The 19,654-nt window shown below is 40.6% G+C and overlaps 1 protein-coding gene across 1 annotated transcript in view; it reads right to left on the bottom strand.

The window, feature by feature from the left end:
* The window catches only part of LOC135478305 (transformation/transcription domain-associated protein-like), an 86,422-nt gene that overhangs the window by 52,148 nt on the left and 14,620 nt on the right, over window positions 1-19,654 (bottom strand). The window contains 21 exon segments of the mRNA XM_064758580.1: window positions 62-181; window positions 1,295-1,414; window positions 2,006-2,089; window positions 2,984-3,154; window positions 3,892-4,013; window positions 4,848-4,944; window positions 5,372-5,458; window positions 6,023-6,172; window positions 6,506-6,691; window positions 9,983-10,094; window positions 10,376-10,461; window positions 10,841-11,016; window positions 11,448-11,543; window positions 11,759-11,859; window positions 12,275-12,426; window positions 13,890-13,979; window positions 15,118-15,228; window positions 15,413-15,502; window positions 16,095-16,261; window positions 16,859-17,024; window positions 18,496-18,590. Coding sequence (XP_064614650.1) covers window positions 62-181; window positions 1,295-1,414; window positions 2,006-2,089; window positions 2,984-3,154; window positions 3,892-4,013; window positions 4,848-4,944; window positions 5,372-5,458; window positions 6,023-6,172; window positions 6,506-6,691; window positions 9,983-10,094; window positions 10,376-10,461; window positions 10,841-11,016; window positions 11,448-11,543; window positions 11,759-11,859; window positions 12,275-12,426; window positions 13,890-13,979; window positions 15,118-15,228; window positions 15,413-15,502; window positions 16,095-16,261; window positions 16,859-17,024; window positions 18,496-18,590 — 2,579 coding nt within the window.

The following is a 19,654-nucleotide window of genomic DNA, read 5'->3' as shown; positions in this document are numbered from 1 at the left end:
TGATACATGTTTCTTTCGAGTAACAGCAAAAGGTAATATTATCAAACATTTTCCCTCTTACCTCCAGATAGCGAGATGACTGCTGATCCTTGATATAAGTGTCGTTAAGAAACAGTTCCACCGTCTGTTCTGGGTAGCGCAGTAAGAACTTCAGCAAGGGCTCACGGAACGGACTACCAGCCTGTAACCACAACAATGCAATACTTAATCAGACTTGCTACTATGTCACTTATATCGTGGTACACAGGTTTTGTATGCATCTCTATGATTAGGTTTAAATGTCACACTTAACATTCTTTAACAGCATATGACGACAAGGAATCATTAGGTGTGTGTACATTTACCGTGTCTTCCTGTGGCAGGGTGAGTCCATGCCGCCAGAGTGCTGCTGCACTGAAGTATCATGCCGTGACAGGACACCCCATCCACTCACATTATACTGACACTGAGCAAACCAGTAATGTTTCATTGCTTTAGCCTCTCAGTGCTAAGCGCTAAGTGAGGCAGCAAGAAAGTGCCATTTTCAATGACCCCAACCAGCACACGTTTTGCAGAGGCAGAAATATTTACTTATTTATTCATCTGGTCATTACTGCTATACTCACAATTTTCCTCCTTACCCAATGGCACTCTGGTCCATGGGTGATTGGAAGTACAGTGCCTGGAGAAAACCACCAACCTTTAGCAAGATACCAACAAACTTTCCCACGACGGACGTACAGATATGCACATCATCCTAATGGAGGCTTACAAATGGTCTTCAATAAACGTTTATGAACTGCAGAAATGGCCACACAAGTGCCACTAACCTCTACCTGTCACCTAGCCATCACTAATGATGAAAGCAGTGGAATATACAGAATCCAAGGCTGACCGAAATATGACAAAGATAGGTGAATACATGTACCATGCCACGTGCCACACCGAAGGGGATGGAAACTGTAAACTGTCCTACTAGAAAGTACTCATTTAATGATTTATTCAGTCACTCAACCATTCACCATGACCAGAGAGAGGATTGAGGTTAAACAAACGCTACTTTTTCAGGCTGACTAATTTCATTTATTTATCTACTTGATGGTAAACCCTGTACACAGAAATATTTCACTTATATCATAATATGATGACTGTTCTTCACCATATACCTGAAAAATCTACTGACTTAAAACTGTAGGCACACTAAATGTAGCAAGCTTTTACACAAATCCTAACTGGCTGATGGCCTGAGGTCAGAATTCTGCTTTAACCAAACTGACTGATATGAAAGCTGACCACAAAGTTTAGCTGCTCTCACCTCTATCAGCAGCATCTTCTCGCCTTTGAGGGTCAGTACGGTTAGAGGCTCGATGATCTTCTGGCTGGCTGCGGGGATCAGGTGGAAAATATTGATGATGGCCGCACATGTCTTCAGCTCCTATACAGAAAGCACAGATTTCACTCATTCACAAATTTACTTACAGTGTCCAACGGTGCCATGGGATGAATGACATGTAACGCTGTGAAAAAAAACTCAATTACAAAAGGCAATAGTAATTATCTTACTGTTTATATTTGGGGAAAAAACGCCCAGATTTTGCACCATCCAGAAGAATCAGAATTTTCGAATTTTAGGACAGAGAATTACATCTAAGATTGTGAAAAAACAATGGAATGAATTGCAAATGCAACAGTTTCGTCTTATTGTTTATATGGTAAAATAAAAAATTTCCATGATTTATAGTTTTTTCTTTATTTATTTGACTGGGGTTAATTAACACCATACTGAAATAGAATCAGAATTTTTAAATTGGTTTCTTTCCGGGGAGATGGTAGAAACTAGTACCAAAGCAAATCACCTACTATCGCGTGGCTTAAAACTAAAGCTGAACCTGTAAAACCTGAAATTTAGCCCTCAAACTTCATTGGTGAGAGCCAACGAGCTGTAATGAGAACACTCCTGTATCTGAGTAAGCCAATGAGGAGCCTCTTCAAGGTATTAACAACCTGAAGAATCCACCCATCATACCGTAGACTGGACTTGTCCATTCACTCTCTGCTGACCATTCTTCTGTGTGGCCACAGCTGTGTCAATCCATTTCTTCAGGTGAGTCTAGGGATAATTCAAACAATCTGCATCAGTTATGGAAAAAAACAGAGTTCTTTAATATGAGGACTTCTCAATTAATAGCACAGACAGCGAAATAAAGGAGTTATTATCAAGTGAATCACTGAAAACTTTGTATTTAAGAAAACATTAGAGGAGAAAAAAACATAAAAAAAATAATGCCAATATCAGATGAAAGAGGGTCAAAACTTATTTGCAAATATGATCTTTAATATTTTTTTGGATTTTTTTTTTTTTCAAGAGAAAAGGGTATTTGAAAATATTTTTGTATGGTGGTTATTTGGGACCTTTACTTTTAGTATTTATCATTGTTGTATAATAATGTTCTAAATACGGATGTGATGCTTGTCTAATAAATTTATTTGAATGTAAATTTGTTGTTTATATCAAAACATAAGCATTTAACGTAAATTATGATAATATTTATGAACATATTAAAAATATAAATATGATCCAAATTGAGGTTTAATACATTTGTTAGCCAAAAAGAACAAATTCTAGTGCAAAAATATTTATTAAACCTGTGTTACATCCTCATTATTGACATTATTAAACAAAGACTATAAATACCTAAAGGTGGTCCCAAATACCCACCATACAAAATTGTTTTCATGTGTCTTTTTCTCCATAAAGAAAATCGGAAAAAATATTGAAGACCACATTTACGAATAACTTTTCGCAGACTTTCATCTGAACTATATGTCATTTTTATGTTTTCTCCACCTTTAGCTGATTTTCTTAAAGAACTGAACACGTTTGAGGAATTTACTATGAGAAAACCCAAGTCTTGACATAAAAAGTATCACATTGAGGCCTTAAGGTGCTTCTGAAAGGGCATTTTCACAGGCCAAATTTTACATGAAATACAGTAGCCCTTACCAGAAGTTGTTCACACAGTTTCTCGTTGAAGGTGTTAGGGAAAAGTTGAGTCAGACTAGACAGCCTCTGAATCACATTCAGGTTAAGGCTCTTGTAGTCCCCCAGTTTGAGCAACAGAGGCCTCATGGACTCATGGACCAGCACCATGTCAACGCGAGTCCCAGAGATAAACTGAAAATCACAATTAGGTATATTATGCAAGCTCAAAGTAACACCCTTGAGGTTATAGTCCTCTAGTTTGAGGCCTCATGGACTTGTGGACCAGCACCATGTCAACGCGAGTCCCAGAGATAAACTGAAAATCACAATTAGGTATATTATGCAAGCTCAAAATGACACCCTTGAGGTTATAGTCCTCTAGTTTGAGGCCTCATGGACTTGTGGACCAGCACCATGTCAACGCGAGTCCCAGAGATAAACTGAAAATCACAATTAGGTATATTATGAAAGCTCAAAATGACACCCTTGACGTTGTAGTCCTCTAGTTTGAGGCCTCATGGACTTGTGGACCAGCACCCTGTCAACACGAGTCCCAGAGATGTCAACGCATGCCCCAGAGATGTCAATACGTACTGGATTTACCTGGCGCTGTCATTGGCCACAGGCTATTTCCTCTGGGAGAGCCCAGCCCTAACTAAGCCACGATGATGCCTCATCATAACTTGTGTAAAAACAATCACAAACCCACAAAAGCTGTGATATCACACAAAATGTTAAAGTAACCTTTTAGACGGGTCTGTTGTTATGTCAAATGCCTAAATAATAAGATAAGATAAAATGGCACAAGATACATGCTGGATGACAAAAATTTAACTGAATGACTGTCAGATTGACCAACACATAAACTCGCTGCCCAAGTGACCTACAGAGCTGCGTGTCACAGTACAAAATGTTACCATGTAGCTTACCTTTTTCATGCAGGAATGTGCGGCCTCCTGTAGCTCACTGGTCGTGCTGTTTAAAGCCTTGTACAGCATGCCAAAGATCTTTTCACCTAAGTCAGTGATATAATGACAAGCGGCCAGGGCTCCTGTCGAGAGAACAATCAAACTGTGGTTAGTCCCAGATCAACCTGTGACAGCATCATATTCTACATCACTTGTTTTTTTTTTTAATTGTAATTGTTTACTTTTAATTCAGTAAACCCAACGATGTGACTTTATTAGCTTAACATGCACGGGTACTATGCTTGGTGGATTCAATCTAAAAGACTACTTAATACTCCTCAAAAAAAGTTTGAAAACCACAAATATTATACTAGTAAAACATATTTATAACAAAAACAGGCGTGCCGGAGTAAACTATCAGCCCTTGGCAAGTTACTGATAAACTCTCCAGGTTGGATGACTGGTACCAGATGACTGGTGACAGACATATAACAGGGCAGTTTTAACAGGACTGTATCTACATCATCCCCACATCATCGTGATTGTCGATTGCCATTGGCTGATCAGGCCAGTTAAAATGTTGACATACACTAATCAGAGCTGCAGGCCATGCCCTCATAGGGTACATGAAATTTAAACCATGTACAGCTGAATTACTGCGCAAACTGTTGTCATTTTTCTTTGTGGTGCTGCATTACATGGCTGTCTGCAATCGACATGCATGGTTAGCATGATTTTTCTTAGCTCAGCTTTACATGTACACAAGACTGGCTTTCCATTTGATAAATGGGATAAAAGATGACAAAAATTCATTATCCACGTGTTGAGATGAGCATATGGGGTTTTAAACCCTGGGTGTGAACAAAAAAAACAAATAAATAAACGAAAAAATTCAACTTTCACACCCACTGACTAAATCCCATAATCCCTTCTCAACATGAGTACAACTTATACTGTACAGTACATGTGTATCTTACTCAGAGCACTCTTCCTGAGGGGCACCAGGTTGCTGACAGACTTATAGCACGGCAGTTTTAGCAAAACTGTGTCCTCCACTTCACACAGGTTCATCAACTGGGGGGGAGAAACACCAGAGAGACATTACAAATCATTCAAAATCACATATGAGTTATCTGTAGATCTGATATAGTCTGCTGATAAGGATTTAGCAATTTTTTTTTTTTTTTTCAAATTATACACAGATCTTGCAGCTCTTATGCAGGACTATTTTACTTGGGAAAATCATCAGGAAAAGTATAAATCAAAATTTCTCAACAACAAGACAACACCGGGAGACAGCTGAAACCAGATTTGAACTCGTGGTCTTACTGTTTAAAGCTACATGTACTTACTACAAAGTAGGAGTCGTTATACACATATAGTAGCATACACTGCAAGCCCACAAGTTATCACTTTTTGCAGCTGTAGATTATAGCTAACTCTTTCACATATCTGAGCTAGCTCCCAAAAAAAAGCTGTCCAGTAAGCATGGTATTTTTACCTCGGTAAAGAAGACCTTGTGCTCGACAACATTCAGGTCAATGGTGAAGAGACGAGGCTGCAGAGTGGTGCAGAATGTGTTTCCGTCCTGTCAACCAAAAGGCAGAAATACAAGAGATTAATCACACTGATGGAATGGCATAGCTCATGGCGATAATTCAGACGGTGCAATATGCATCAGTTGGACTGGCTTGGGAAGTTGGGATAAACAAAGCACCTGGCCATTTATGCCCATGTTCCTTTGTTACAGACACTGGCAACAGCCAGTTCCAGCATTTTGTGCAATACAAGCATACCAGTGTAATGAAGTAGTCTTAACAAATGTTGGACTCTGTATACAGCCACACAAGTGTCACTGACTGCATACTGTCATCACTGCCAACAAACCATGAACCCAAGGAAATCTGCATATTTTCTGTTACTTTTCTGTTATCTGTATGTACGTTACAGATATATATGCTAAACAGCATGTTTATTTATGAATCATTAAATAAATAATAATTAAATATATTTATTTAATTCAATGGTGCTAATTTTTCACATATACAATGATGGTCAGTTGTATGGGTGGAGGAAACAGAAGTGCCTGAAGTAAATAAATAAAAATCTGAAGGTAAGCAAGAGCAATTGACTGTGTGGCTGCCTCCCTCACCATGAGGCCAATCTGTGCATTAACGGGTTGATGTCTGAGCAGGTGCTTCTTGGGAGGGATCATGTCTTGTAAAACCTCTTTGTGAGGCTCCATGATCTCCGTCACACTTCTCTCCGTCACACGCGCCAACAGCTCCAGGGAATTCATCGCCTGAAGAAAACGCAGTAATGCAAGTTCAGTACTTTTTAACTTTGCTGACTTATCTGGCCATTTATTGTAAAAAGCAGCCCAAAAATTGTAAAGAATAAATTGTACTGACCATAGACACAAAACTAAACTCCAAAATCCAGAACAACATAAAGGAAATACCCTCACAAAATCTGAATTTTGAATTAAAACATTTCAAAAGTAGCTATTACTAATTTGTCTAATTTGTTTATACACTGAATATCAAAATAATGGGAATGTCTTAAATTAGTTAGAATTCATTTGCTTGTCATTGTACTGTCAATCATTACCTGTACAGTCAAAAGCTTAACTCACCTGTTCTCTAACGAGCGTGTTAGGAGAGGTCACCTGTCTCACCAGCTCATGGGTCACCTCATGGAAGGACTTCTTCCTGGCAGCAGTCAGCTCAGGTGTGTCCGCCTCGTTAGCGGTTACCTGAGCACACATGGTCAGCATGTTTTCTATGTTAGCCTTGGCCATATCCACTGCACCACTGGACACCTGGAGAAAAGGCAAACACCATAAACGACTGATATCATAACACCCCACGATAACTTTCAATGTTTATAAATAGATATTCAGGCTGCTCATTCAAATTGCGACACTAATTGAAATAGGGAAACTACTCATTCAAATACAGGTTTTATTGTACAGGACAATACAGGACATTTTATTCCAAAAAGGGACCGTTCTCTACTCATTCAAATAATGATACTGACACTTCATTCCAAAAGGAGTTCAGCTCATCTAAATACAGCAACTGATAAGGTGTGTCCCATTCCTCGATCTGACTGCCACTGGTGGCAAATTTTTTTCCCATTCATCGACCTGACTGCCACTGATGGCAGATAGGGTGCATCCCATTCATCGATCTGACAGCCACTGATGGCAGATAGGGTGCGTCCCATTCATCGATCTGACAGCCACTGATGGCAGATAGGGTGCGTCCCATTCATCGATCTGACTGCCACTGGTGGCAAATAGGGTGCGTCCCATTCATCGATCTGACAGCCACTGGTGGCAGATAGGGTGCGTCCCATTTATCGATCTGACAGCCACTGGTGGCAGATAGATTGCGTCCCATTCATCAACATGACTGCCACTGATGGCAGACAGGGTGCGTCCCATTCATAGATCTGACAGCCACTGATGGCAGATAGGGTGCGTCCCATTCATCGATCTGACTGCCATTGATGGCAGATAGGGCGCGCCCCATTCATCGATCTGACTGCCACTGGTGGCAAATAGGGTGCGTCCCATTCATCGACCTGACTGCCACTGGTGGCAGATAGGGTGCGTCCCATTCATCGATCTGACAGCCACTGGTGGCAGATAGGGTGCGTCCCATTTATCGATCTGACAGCCACTGGTGGCAGATAGATTGCGTCCCATTCATCAACATGAGTGCCACTGATGGCAGATAGGGTGCGTCCCATTCATAGATCTGACAGCCACTGATGGCAGATAGGGTGCGTCCCATTCATCGATCTGACTGCCACTGGTGGCAAATAGGGTGCGTCCCATTCATCGATCTGACTGCCACTGGTGGCAAATAGGGTGCGTCCCATTCATCGATCTGACAGCCACTGGTGGCAGATAGGGTGCGTCCCATTCATCGATCTGACAGCCACTGGTGGCAGATAGGGTGCGTCCCATTTATCGATCTGACTGCCACTGGCGGCAGATAGGGTGCGTCCCAATCATCGACCTGACTGCCACTGATGGCAGATAGGGTGCGTCCCATTCATAGATCTGACAACCACTGATGGCAGATAGGGTGCGTCCCATTCATAGATCTGACAACCACTGATGGCAGATAGGGTGCGTCCCATTCATCGATCTGACTGCCACTGATGGCAGATAGGGTGCGTCCCATTCATCGACCTGACTGCCACTGATGGCAGATAGGGTGTGTCCCATTCATAGATCTGACAGCCACTGATGGCAGATAGGGTGCGTCCCATTTATCGATCTGACAGCCACTGGTGGCAGATAGGGTGTGTCCCATTCATAGATCTGACAGCCACTGATGGCAGATAGGGTGCGTCCCATTCATCGACCTGACTGCCACTGGTGGCAGATAGATTGCGTTCCATTTATCGATCTGACAGCCACTGATGGCAGATAGGGTGCGTCCCATTCATCGACATGACTGCCACTGGTGGCAAATAGGGTGCGTCCCAATCATCGATCTGACAGCCACTGATGGCAGACAGAGTGCGTCCCATTCATCGATCTGACAGCCACTGGCAGCAGATAGGGTGCGTCCCATTCATCGATCTGACAGCCACTGATGGCAGATAGGGTGCGTCCCATTCATCGATCTGACAGCCACTGGTGGCAGATAGGGTGCGTCCCATTCATCGATCTGACAGCCACTGGTGGCAGATAGGGTGGGTCCCATTCATAGATCTGACTGCCACTGATGGCAGATAGGGCGTGCCCCATTCATCGATCTGACTGCCACTGGTGGCAAATAGGGTGCGTCCCATTCATCGACATGACTGCCACTGGTGGCAGATAGGGTGCGTCCCATTCATCGATCTGACAGCCACTCGTGGCAGATTCAGTAGCCATTGCATGACAAAGTATGACGTCCTAATGAACCAGAGGTCACCTCAGGTGGCCACACCACCGATTCCGCCGGCATCAGGCTCGGGGGGCAGCAGTGGCGCCATTGGTCTCCTTCAGAGGCCAATGGAACAACACGACAGAGGGGGCGAATGGACCGGACCCATAATTTATTCCAATAGGGAGCTATTTAATCTTTCAAATAGTGATATGGACAGCTTATTCAAATAGAAATACTGGTACTGAAAATTCAAGGTGAAATTTAAAGTTAGTTAGTTAGACAGCTGATAGTTTATTCAAAAGTTGTACTGGCAAATCCCTAAAACCTTGGTATGAACAACTCCTTTAAATGTTGTACTGGTTACTCACACAGATCTGGGTACTGACAACTCGCTCAAATCTTGGTATGAATAACTCCTTTAAATGTTGTACTGGTTACTCACACAGATCTGGGTACTGACAACTCGCTCAAATCTTGGTATGAACAACTCCTTTAAATGTTGTACTGGTTATTCACACAGATCTGGGTACTGACAACTCGCTCAAATCTTGGTATGAACAACTCGTTTAAACGTTGTTCTGGTTACTCACACAGCTCTGGGTACTGACAACTTGCTCAAATCTTGGTATGAACAACTCCTTTAAATGTTGTACTGGTTACTCACACAGATCTGGGTACTGACAACTCGCTCAAATCTTGGTATGAACAACTCGTTTAAACGTTGTTCTGGTTACTCACACAGCTCTGGGTACTGACAACTTGCTCAAATCTTGGTATGAACAACTCCTTTAAATGTTGTACTGGTTACTCACACAGATCTGGGTACTGACAACTCGCTCAAATCTTGGTATGAACAACTCCTTTAAATGTTGTACTGGTTACTCACACAGATCTGGGTACTGACAACTCGCTCAAATCTTGGTATGAACAATTTGTTTAAATGTTGTACTGGTTACTCACACAGATCTGGGTACTGACAACTCGCTCAAATCTTGGTGTGAACAACTCGTTTAAACATTGTACTGGTTACTCACACAGCTCTGGGTACTGACAACTCCCTCAAATAGAATGTGAGGGTACTGACAATTTATTCAAGTAAGGACATCATATATTCACATAGGGATACTGTCAGGTTGTTTAACAAGGGCCACAGATATTTTATTTGGACAGGGGTACTATATATGAGCTAAATTGGGGTGGAGAACAAACTACAGGCTTACCTCACCGGTGAGGTCCATCATAACAAACAGCAAAGCCTTCAGGAAGAGAAACTGATGTTCAAGAACCCACTTAAGGGCCATTCTCTCATACAGGAACTTGATGGCATTGCACCTGTAAGTATGAAAAACCCCAAAAGCACTGCACGTCAATCAATGTATGCCAGAATGTACATTATTAGAATTTATCATCTACTTGCAGGACACCAGCAGTCTCTACCTAGACAGTACTTCAAAAATAATTCAAAAAGGCATTCACCACATAAAGTGCTGGTCTGAAATATAGAAATGTCCAGCAACCAGTTCCCAGTAAATTTGTTGCATTTAAAACTCATGTTGAAAAATTAACAACCATCTTTGTACTGATATGTACTGATATCTTAAGAGAACACGTACCCTCCCAGTTTGGCATACCAGGCCCTGTCGTAACACAAGGAGCACATCCTGTCCACCAGGTACTCAAATAATGGCAGCTGACAAGCCTGTACAAACACATAGATTGGTAAGTTGATTGACTGACTGTACTTTAATTCCACAGAAGGAAAGGCACCATAATGTTTTAATCATTCCATCTGAAGTGATATGCCGGTAGCCATTCCCAAGATCAGGCCAGACGTTGTGTGATTGCTTATTAAAGTGACATTTATTGAATGCTATACCTAATCCTGCATAAGCCATGGCGATAGGGGAGGTATCTGGGTTGCTACATCCTAGGTAATTACATAAACAGTCAGAATAAAACCCTAACTGATGTAAACTGACAAGAGGCCAGACTTCACCGGTAATACATGTGAAACTATCGTGTTGTCATCGCTGCTGTGGTTTTACTCTCTAGGTGGTAGTTTTTCATATCCAACCGACCTTTTCCTTCGATCCGAGGATTGTGGTGGCCGTTTCCAAGATGAGTTTTAAGGCCAGGCCTCCAGGCTTACACAACTCCTTCTCCTCGTGCCCCATGATCACAGCCAGGGCATCGATCAGAATCTGGGTGTCCATACCGTGCAGCTTGTTCTGCTTCTCTCCCACGGGGAATGGACCTGACATGGTGAAAGGGGGGTAAAGAGGAAGTGAACAAATGTTTTCTTTTCATTTTAGTCCTGGGTTCAATAATAATTACTCAATATGGTGTGACAATCATCTTAAGCCTTAAGGAATTGGGCACTTTATAGCATGCAAAAATTTTCTGCAACTACGAAAAAAACACTTTGGGCCACGGTTTGTATGTATTGTGGGTAATAATCTCACAATATATATACACATGTACTTATGTGTAAAATAGGCTTGAATTTTGCCAAAACATATTCAAATATCTATAGTCAAACAATGATTTAATGAATTACAGCTAAAATTGGAGTACGATGTCATAAATAAAAGTATTTGGTTGAAAAAAACACAGCATCCCCTGTGGACAGGGGAAATCTTTTATAAGTGTATACTGAAAGAAAGAGAAGCTATATGGGGAACTCACCACACTGATGTGCTATGGCCACCATGGTGTAATGTCTCACCATACAGGCCATGAACGGCAGGACGGTGGATCGTAACTCCTTAATGGCCGCGGCCACTGAAAACACAAACAAACAAGATTTTCGTTAACCGTATTAAGGCATCTTCACACTGGGGATCATGTGAAAATTACTGTACACAACTGATGTAGAAATTCAACTGAGCAGAAACAGAAGTAACTATTCAAACTAAATACCAATCAGACAATGTTTATTTGCTAGACGAACATATAAAAACTTGAGTGGGGAAGTAGTCAGTGAGGGCTTCACTCACCAAACATGCCGGTGAGAGCTTGTTGATGAACTTTCCTGGAGTGAGCGTCGGGGTTTTTATACAGCGGCCCAGTGTGGTCAGGGATGTCTTTCTCAGTAAAACTGTAAACCAAACAAAATGTAAACGTAATTTCATATCATAGATGATGGGTTACTACTCAGTTAAGTATGCACTACAGTTACACTCTAAAACACCAGGTGTCAAATTTCTTCCAAGTCAGTTTATTGCAATCATAAAATTAATTTTGTATGACAAACTTTTCCTTGAGAGTAGAATCAATTCACTAAAATTCTGGACATCAAAAACACACCAGTTCCTGAGACCACTAAACATGTTAACAAAGTTGACAATTAGGACTTGTCAGAATCTTTTGATCTAACTGTGAATCAACCTGAGCATTGAAATTTCATCTCATGTTTTATTTCTGATGGAAATTTTGTCACCTGAAGAGAAAACAATAGTGACCTTAAAGTTCAGATCAAGCCGCAGATTTTCCTACGTGTAAATCTCACTTACCTGGGATGAGTGAAGAGGTGAGCGAGTGATGGTTTATCATCGTCTAAGGTCATCACCGACACTAGGAAACACTTGATGAGTTCCCACGACTTCCCACGGCTGTATGTATCTGTACTGCTGGACTTGAGGGCCTTCAGAGCTGCGTCTATCGCCTGATTTAACAAGATACAAGAATATAATTAACATAATCAGCACAGTAGTTTTTCCTTCATACAATTTATCTGTTCATACTGTGTGTGTGTGTGAGTCAAGCACTTTCCCATCTTTCCATCAGATGCTCATGTTATCAGATGTTCATGTTATCAGATGTTCATGTTATCCGATGTTCATGTTGTCAGATGTTCATGTTATCAGATGCTCATGTTATCATAAGCACACTTATATTTCAGGTCTTGATGATAAGTAAAACTGGGCCTCTGTGGCTCAGTTGGTTAGCGCGCTAGCACAGTGCAATGACCCAGGAGCCTCTCACCAATGCGGTTGCTGTGAGTTCAAGTCCAGCTCATGCTGGCTTTCTCTCGGGCCGTATGTGGGAAGGTATGCCAGCAACCTGAGGATGGTCGTGGGTTTACCTCCCACCATAATGCTGGCCGCTGTCGTGTCAGTGAAATATTCTTGAGTACGGCGCAAAACACCAATGAAATAAATAAATAAGTAAAACTTATTTACAAGAAGTCCATTCTCTGGAAGTACGCAACTTCCCTATAGCCAGTGTCCACCGCACTTTACACTTTTTTTCCATCTCTAACACATTATGTGATGTATCTGCGCAGCCATGTATTTTTCTTTCTCTCTACTGCGCAGCAAACCTTTGAGAAATGGTTGATGCATGATGGGTTCCAAGCGTGGTTGTGTTGAAAAAGACTTTAAAGAAATTACAACAACAGAAAGTTTCATGAAAGGGCAACAATGTCTTTGATAGTAATTGTTTCATAGTTGCTTGGAAATATAAAAATAGTCAATGGGTTATTAACTGCATAGCAACAATGATCAGCGAAATCATAGTTTTCAAATATGGAGTTTCAATTTCAAGGTACGGCCAGTTCTTGTGGCAGCTGTATACATTAGATTTCCTATAATTCAGTTCATAATTACCACCCGAGAGGTTGGCATATTTCTCCTCCAGGTGGTGAGAGCTTCTACAGATGACGCAACATGTGTACTGTGCTGTGGAGACTAACTATAGGGAAGTTGCACACTTCTACGTAATGGGCTTCTGACTTTATCTAATGACTCCTTGTTGTCATACGTTAGACTGAAGAATTGTTGAGTACACACATGACATTAAACCCCAAGCATATGATTACACACGTAAACGTATGTAAAACTTTAGAGGCATCTTTCCGGTGTCACAGACATCCAAATGTTCAATATTTTGAGCTCTTCAGAGTTATGACCTCAACAAAAATTGAGATCGTCCAATCTGAAGGTGTGAAATGTAAATAGATTCCAGTCAAATCAATGTAAAACAACACAAAAGTCGATAAAATACCCCAATCATTCATGCATATGCCTGAAATTATGTATGTCTGCAAGATGCAAACTCATCTTTGTGATGACTTCTAAGTAATAAAAAAAAAACAATTTAATACAAAGAGTAAACAATTTCTCTCACCTTTTCTACAGGTAGGTAGATGGGAGTCTTACACTCTTGGAAGTGAACTGTGACACAAGGGCCCACTGTTTCCTTGTCATTGAAGTTCAGCTGGAATAGAAATGTTGAAAGGGCACAAGGATAAAACAGTGAGAGAGTGAGAGAAGAAGCAGATGAAAGAAATCATGCAGATGAGCAAGATGGTGAGAAAGATGTTTCAAATGAGAGATATGTTGTAGATGGCAGATGATACAAATCAACAAGATGTTTCAAACGAGAGATGTTGTACATGGTAGATGATGCAAATCAACAAGATGTTTCAAACGAGAGATGTTGTACATGGTAGATGATGCAAATCAACAAGATGTTTCAAATGAGAGATATGTTGTAGATGGTAGATGATGCAAATCAACAAGATGTTTCAAATGAGAGATATGTTGTAGATGGTAGATGATGCAAATCAACAAGATGTTTCAAATGAGAGATATGTTGTAGATGGTAGATGATGCAAATGAACAAGATGTTTGAAATGAGAGATATGTTGTAGATGGTAGATGATTCAAATCAACAAGATGTTTCAAATGAGAGATATGTTGTAGATGGTAGATGATTCAAATCAACAAGATGTTTCAAATGAGAGATATGTTGTAGATGGTAGATGATGCAAATCAACAAGATGTTTCAAATGAGAAATATGTTGTAGATGGTAGATGATGCAAATCAACAAGATGTTTCAAATGAGATACAATGTAGATGGTAGATGATGCAAATGAACAAGATGTTTGAAATGAGAGATATGTTGTAGATGGTAGATGATGCAAATGAAACATAATGCAGATGATGTAAATGAAATGTTACAGAGGATGCTTCAAGAACAGTAAGGGGCTTCATTCTTCAAGAAATAATATGACTATGACATTTTCAATGCTGCCTTTCTGATATTTATTGTCTTATTGTCCTTGCGAGTTGTCAACAATGTAATGATACCAGAATGTCATGCATTACTTACATGGCAATGGCAACTATTGTGCCGCTCTTTTTCCTCAAATATGACTGAAAATAATCATCTCTTTGCATTTGTTAGCAATTTGCTCTCTCATAAACTTCAAATGCAACAATGATTTGCAAGTCTTAGCAAAGATGCCATTATTGCTGTCCACTGTAGGCCAATCAGGCTTAGCTCTACAATCGGGTAAATGAAGCTAATACTATTCTCTTTGTAGTCACAGTATCAGGGTATGCTTCTCACCTTCTGAGGTTCTCTGAGCATCTTACGGTTTCCTCCCCCAAACTTGCCGAGCACCCTGAATGCCACCTGAGCAATGTTGTCAGCAGGGTTCCGCAAAGTTCGCCACAGCGCCTAAGAATTAACAAAGGCTTTGCAAGTTAGTGGGATTCAAAGAGAGTGCTGAGAATCTTCTCTGCTTATTTCACTGATGTTTAATTATAACAATTCCAGTAAAATCAAAGGAATTTGGGTCAATCAAAGTCTGACCAAAATGTGACAGGTATAAATTTATGCTACGTTACTTGTGCTAACACACCTGCATGAGTTCTGCACGGACGGGTTGTATGTGGTCATACAGGAAGTCTGGCTGGAGGTTGTCCACACACAGCTCCAGTGTCCTCAGGCCCTGGCAGGGGAGAGGAAATAATACATGGACACATTAATACACAAAACTGGACAGGAGACAAAGAGTTCAAAAGTACATTAGGGTTAGTGATCACTGGTAAACAAAACTGTTCTCCACTTTGCATTAGGATCAGACACTTTCTAAAAACCAGGCACAATTTTTTTTCTCAAACTTTAAAATATTATCAATCAAGAGTCAAACACTGAACATGGATGGTATTTTTGGAACATCAACCTTATCTTATTCAGTTCTTTCTACAGAATGCATTTGTTCTTTGTTCTCGAAACTGCTCTATCTGGAAAATGCCCGGCACTGTGCAACTACATTGATACACGATAAGTAATGGTTGATGGATTTAAATGTGATTTAAACCCAGACCTGAACGTCCTTAATCCAGCAGTTTACCAACTCAGCTAATTTGAAATTCTCTCATGCTACTGCTAAAGGAAGTACCAGAAAGCTACTCCCATCCCACACTCTTAACTTGCCCTGCTAAGCTAACCAGATTTGCCAGCTAATTCCCACTAACATAATTCTGGGAGTTGACTGATTACCACTGCCTGACTTCCATACACCTCTAACATGGACTCACCTGACTAACAAGGGTCTGCGAGCCATTGAGGGCTGAAACAAGAGGGTCCATTAGCATGGGTAGGTAGGGAAGGAGAGAGCTGAGTCGTACCGGCACTGTTAGACACAGCTCTACAAACAAGTCCTTCATGTGTTGTTTGTGTAGCCCACTCTGGAGACTGTTCAGACCTGTGCAACAACAACACCAGCAAAATCTGTCAACTGTAGTTTCTCAAGGTCATGGATGTATCCTATGGGTTTGAAAAATGTAACTTTTCGCACCAAAAGTAATAATTTATGACAATTAATTCCCTCAAAATATACCATCCTTTAAATGACAAAACTTTAGGTCATTTTAATTCAGTGCATGAAGTTATTTTGATTGTATTCTGCATACTTGATATAAATACATATGATTTACAGGTAACATTCTATGCAGGGCAAACAAACTTGTTTTCTGAAGGTTGAAAACCTTAAATAATCCCAGAGGTGACTTTGTGCTTTATTTAATTCATGCCAAGAATCATGGTGAATATTTCATAATATCATTAAATAATGTTACAATATATATATATATTTATACTTATTTCTTAAATACATACTTTATTATTCTTCCTTTGCTTGATAATGGTGTAAGCAGCCAAACCAACCGAGTTCTTATGCAATTACTTTCCTTATTTGTAAATCATAAACTGGTTTGTTCTACAGAAACATGATTCAAACTCTAGGCTTCACTGGTAAAAGCGAAAGTCATTCCAAAGCCTCCACATATAACTGTACACATACCTTGTAGTAAGTTCTCCAGCAGGGGAAGGAACTCTTGGTACAGGAGGTCATGGCTGCCTCCTCCAATAGATCGGAACAGGGCCCTCAGTAACAGGAAGTAGTTGTACGGCTCCTTTGCACTCATTGCCAGCTCCATGGAGCGATTCACAATCGTATGAAGGTGAGGCTGCAGATTATAGAAATAACTCCAACTGATATTTAAGACTTTAAAAAAAAAAACACTGTATGTCCGTAAGAGACTAGGACTAACTTCTGCAGAGGAGTTGAGTTCGGGCACGTTAGTCCTCATGTAAGTAAAGCTTACTTTTACTTTTTTTTTTTACATGTATCTCAACCATAATCGTTCTCCAGATTAAACTTCTAAACTTGATTCTAATTTTGGTTATTTGACAACAGTTAAAGGAAAAGACATCTAAAAATCAAAGTAGGCATCACTAAATAGGCCACTTAAAACTATGCACAAATACAATTTCATTTATTTTTTTAGATTTTTGTGAAAAGGGTCAACATTTGAATTCTAATGTGGGCTATAGACCTTTCTATCAGAGGTTAGGAACTCTGACGTCACATTAAGTTCATCCCACTCTAATCATGACACAGCATGCTGGAATAACTCTTTTTACCTATGAGTGAAAGATTACTGAAATAATGTTTCAAAAAATTCCTTCCTTCTCGTGAAGATAAGGAAAAAAAAATGCTGTGACGTCTAAGTTCCTAGATACTGTCAGTATGGCTCATAAAGCCCACCATAGAGCTGATGTGACGTCAGAGTTCCTAGATACTGTCAGTATGGCTCATAAAGCCCACCACAGAGCTGATGTGACGTCAGAGTTCCTAGATACTGTCAGTATGGCTCATAAAGCCCACTATAGAGCTGATGTGACGTCAGAGTTCCTAGATACTGTCAGTATGGCTCATAAAGCCCACCATAGAGCTGATCTGATGTCAGAGTTCCTAGATACCGTCAGTATGGCTCATAAAGCCCACCATAGAGCTGATGTGACGTCAGAGTTCCTAGATACTGTCAGTATGGCTCATAAAGCCCACCATAGAGCTGATCTGATGTCAGAGTTCCTAGATACCGTCAGTATGGCTCATAAAGCCCACCATAGAGCTGATCTGATGTCAGAGTTCCTAGATACTGTCAGTATGGCTCATAAAGCCCACCATAGAGCTGATGTGACGTCAGAGTTCCTAGATACTGTCAGTATGGCTCATAAACCCACCATAGAGCTGATGTGATGTCAGGGTTCCTAGATACTGTCAGTATGGCTCATAAAGCCCACCATAGAGCTGATGTGACGTCAGAGTTCCTAGATACTGTCAGTATGGCTCATAAACCCACCATAGAGCTGATGTGATGTCAGAGTTCCTAGATACTGTCAGTATGGCTCATAAAGCCCACCATAGCATTCACATACTTTAAACACTCTTAAGAAGATCACTTCCTTTCAGTTTAATATCAGTTATCATTCACAATGAAACACAACATTTACATTTTTGGTCTTTCAAGTTTTTCCAGAATGATTATAACTGCATGATATACATTTTTGCAGCTTAGTTTACACTATTACTTAAGTGCCCCAAACTGGACATAAATCCCCACACTTTGGTGCACCTAAACAACGATCGTTTACCTTGAGCATCTGCTCGTTATCCTGTGCAAAGAGAGACACAGACCCAAACACGAGCTTGAACAGTTTCAGGTACAGGTTTGACCTGTCCAGGTTTGCTAAAAACAGAGGAATAGAAAATCACAGTACACGTGTATATCAGGGTGAATGGAAACATGGTACATGGGTATATCAGAGTCAATGGAAACATGGTACAAGAGTAAATGTGGGTCAATGGAAACATGGTACATGGGTAAATTAGGATCAATGGAAACATGGCACATGGGTATATAGGGTCAATGGAAACATGGTACATGTGTATATCAGGGTCAAAGGAAACATGGCACATGGGTATATCAGGGTCAATGGAAACAAGGTACATGTGTCTATCAGGTTCAGTGAAAACATGGTAGATGGGTATATCTGGGTCAATGGAAACATGGTACATGGGAAGATCAGGGTCAATAGAAACATGGCACATGGATATATCAGGGTCAATAAAAACATGATACATGGGTATATAAGGGTCAATGAAAACATAGTACATAAGTATGTCAGGGTCAATGGAAACATGGTACATGGGAAGATCAGGGTCAATGGAAACATGGTCAATGGAAACATGGAACATGCATATATCATGGTCAATGGAAACATGGTACATGAGTAAATCAATGGAGACCTGGTACACAGGTAAATCAGGGTCAGTGGAAACATGGTACATGGGTATATCAGCGTCAATGAAAACACGGTACATGCGTGTATATCAGGGTCAATGAAAACATGGTACATGGGTATATCATGGTCAATGGAAACTTGGCACATGGGCATATTAGGATCAATGGAAACATGGAACATGCATATATCATGGTCAATGGAAACATGGTACATGAGTAAATCAGAGTCAATGGAGACCTGGTACACGAGTAAATGTGGGTCAATGAAAACATGGAACATGCATATATCAGGGTCAATGGAAACATGGTACATGGGCATATAGGGTCAGAGGAACATGGTATAAGGGTATATCAGGGTCAATGGAGACCTGGTACATGAGTAAATGTGGGTCAATGAAAACATGGTACACGGGTATATCATGGTCAATGGAAACATGGCACATGGGTATATTAGGGTCAATGGAAACATGGTACATGGGTATATCATGGTCAATGGAAACATGGCACAT

The sequence above is a fragment of the Liolophura sinensis genome, chromosome 11 (assembly GCF_032854445.1).
Source record: "Liolophura sinensis isolate JHLJ2023 chromosome 11, CUHK_Ljap_v2, whole genome shotgun sequence".
Lineage (NCBI taxonomy): Eukaryota > Metazoa > Mollusca > Polyplacophora > Chitonida > Chitonidae > Liolophura > Liolophura sinensis.
Note: the sequence above shows the minus strand (reverse complement) of the source record. Positions and strands in the feature narration are given on the sequence as shown.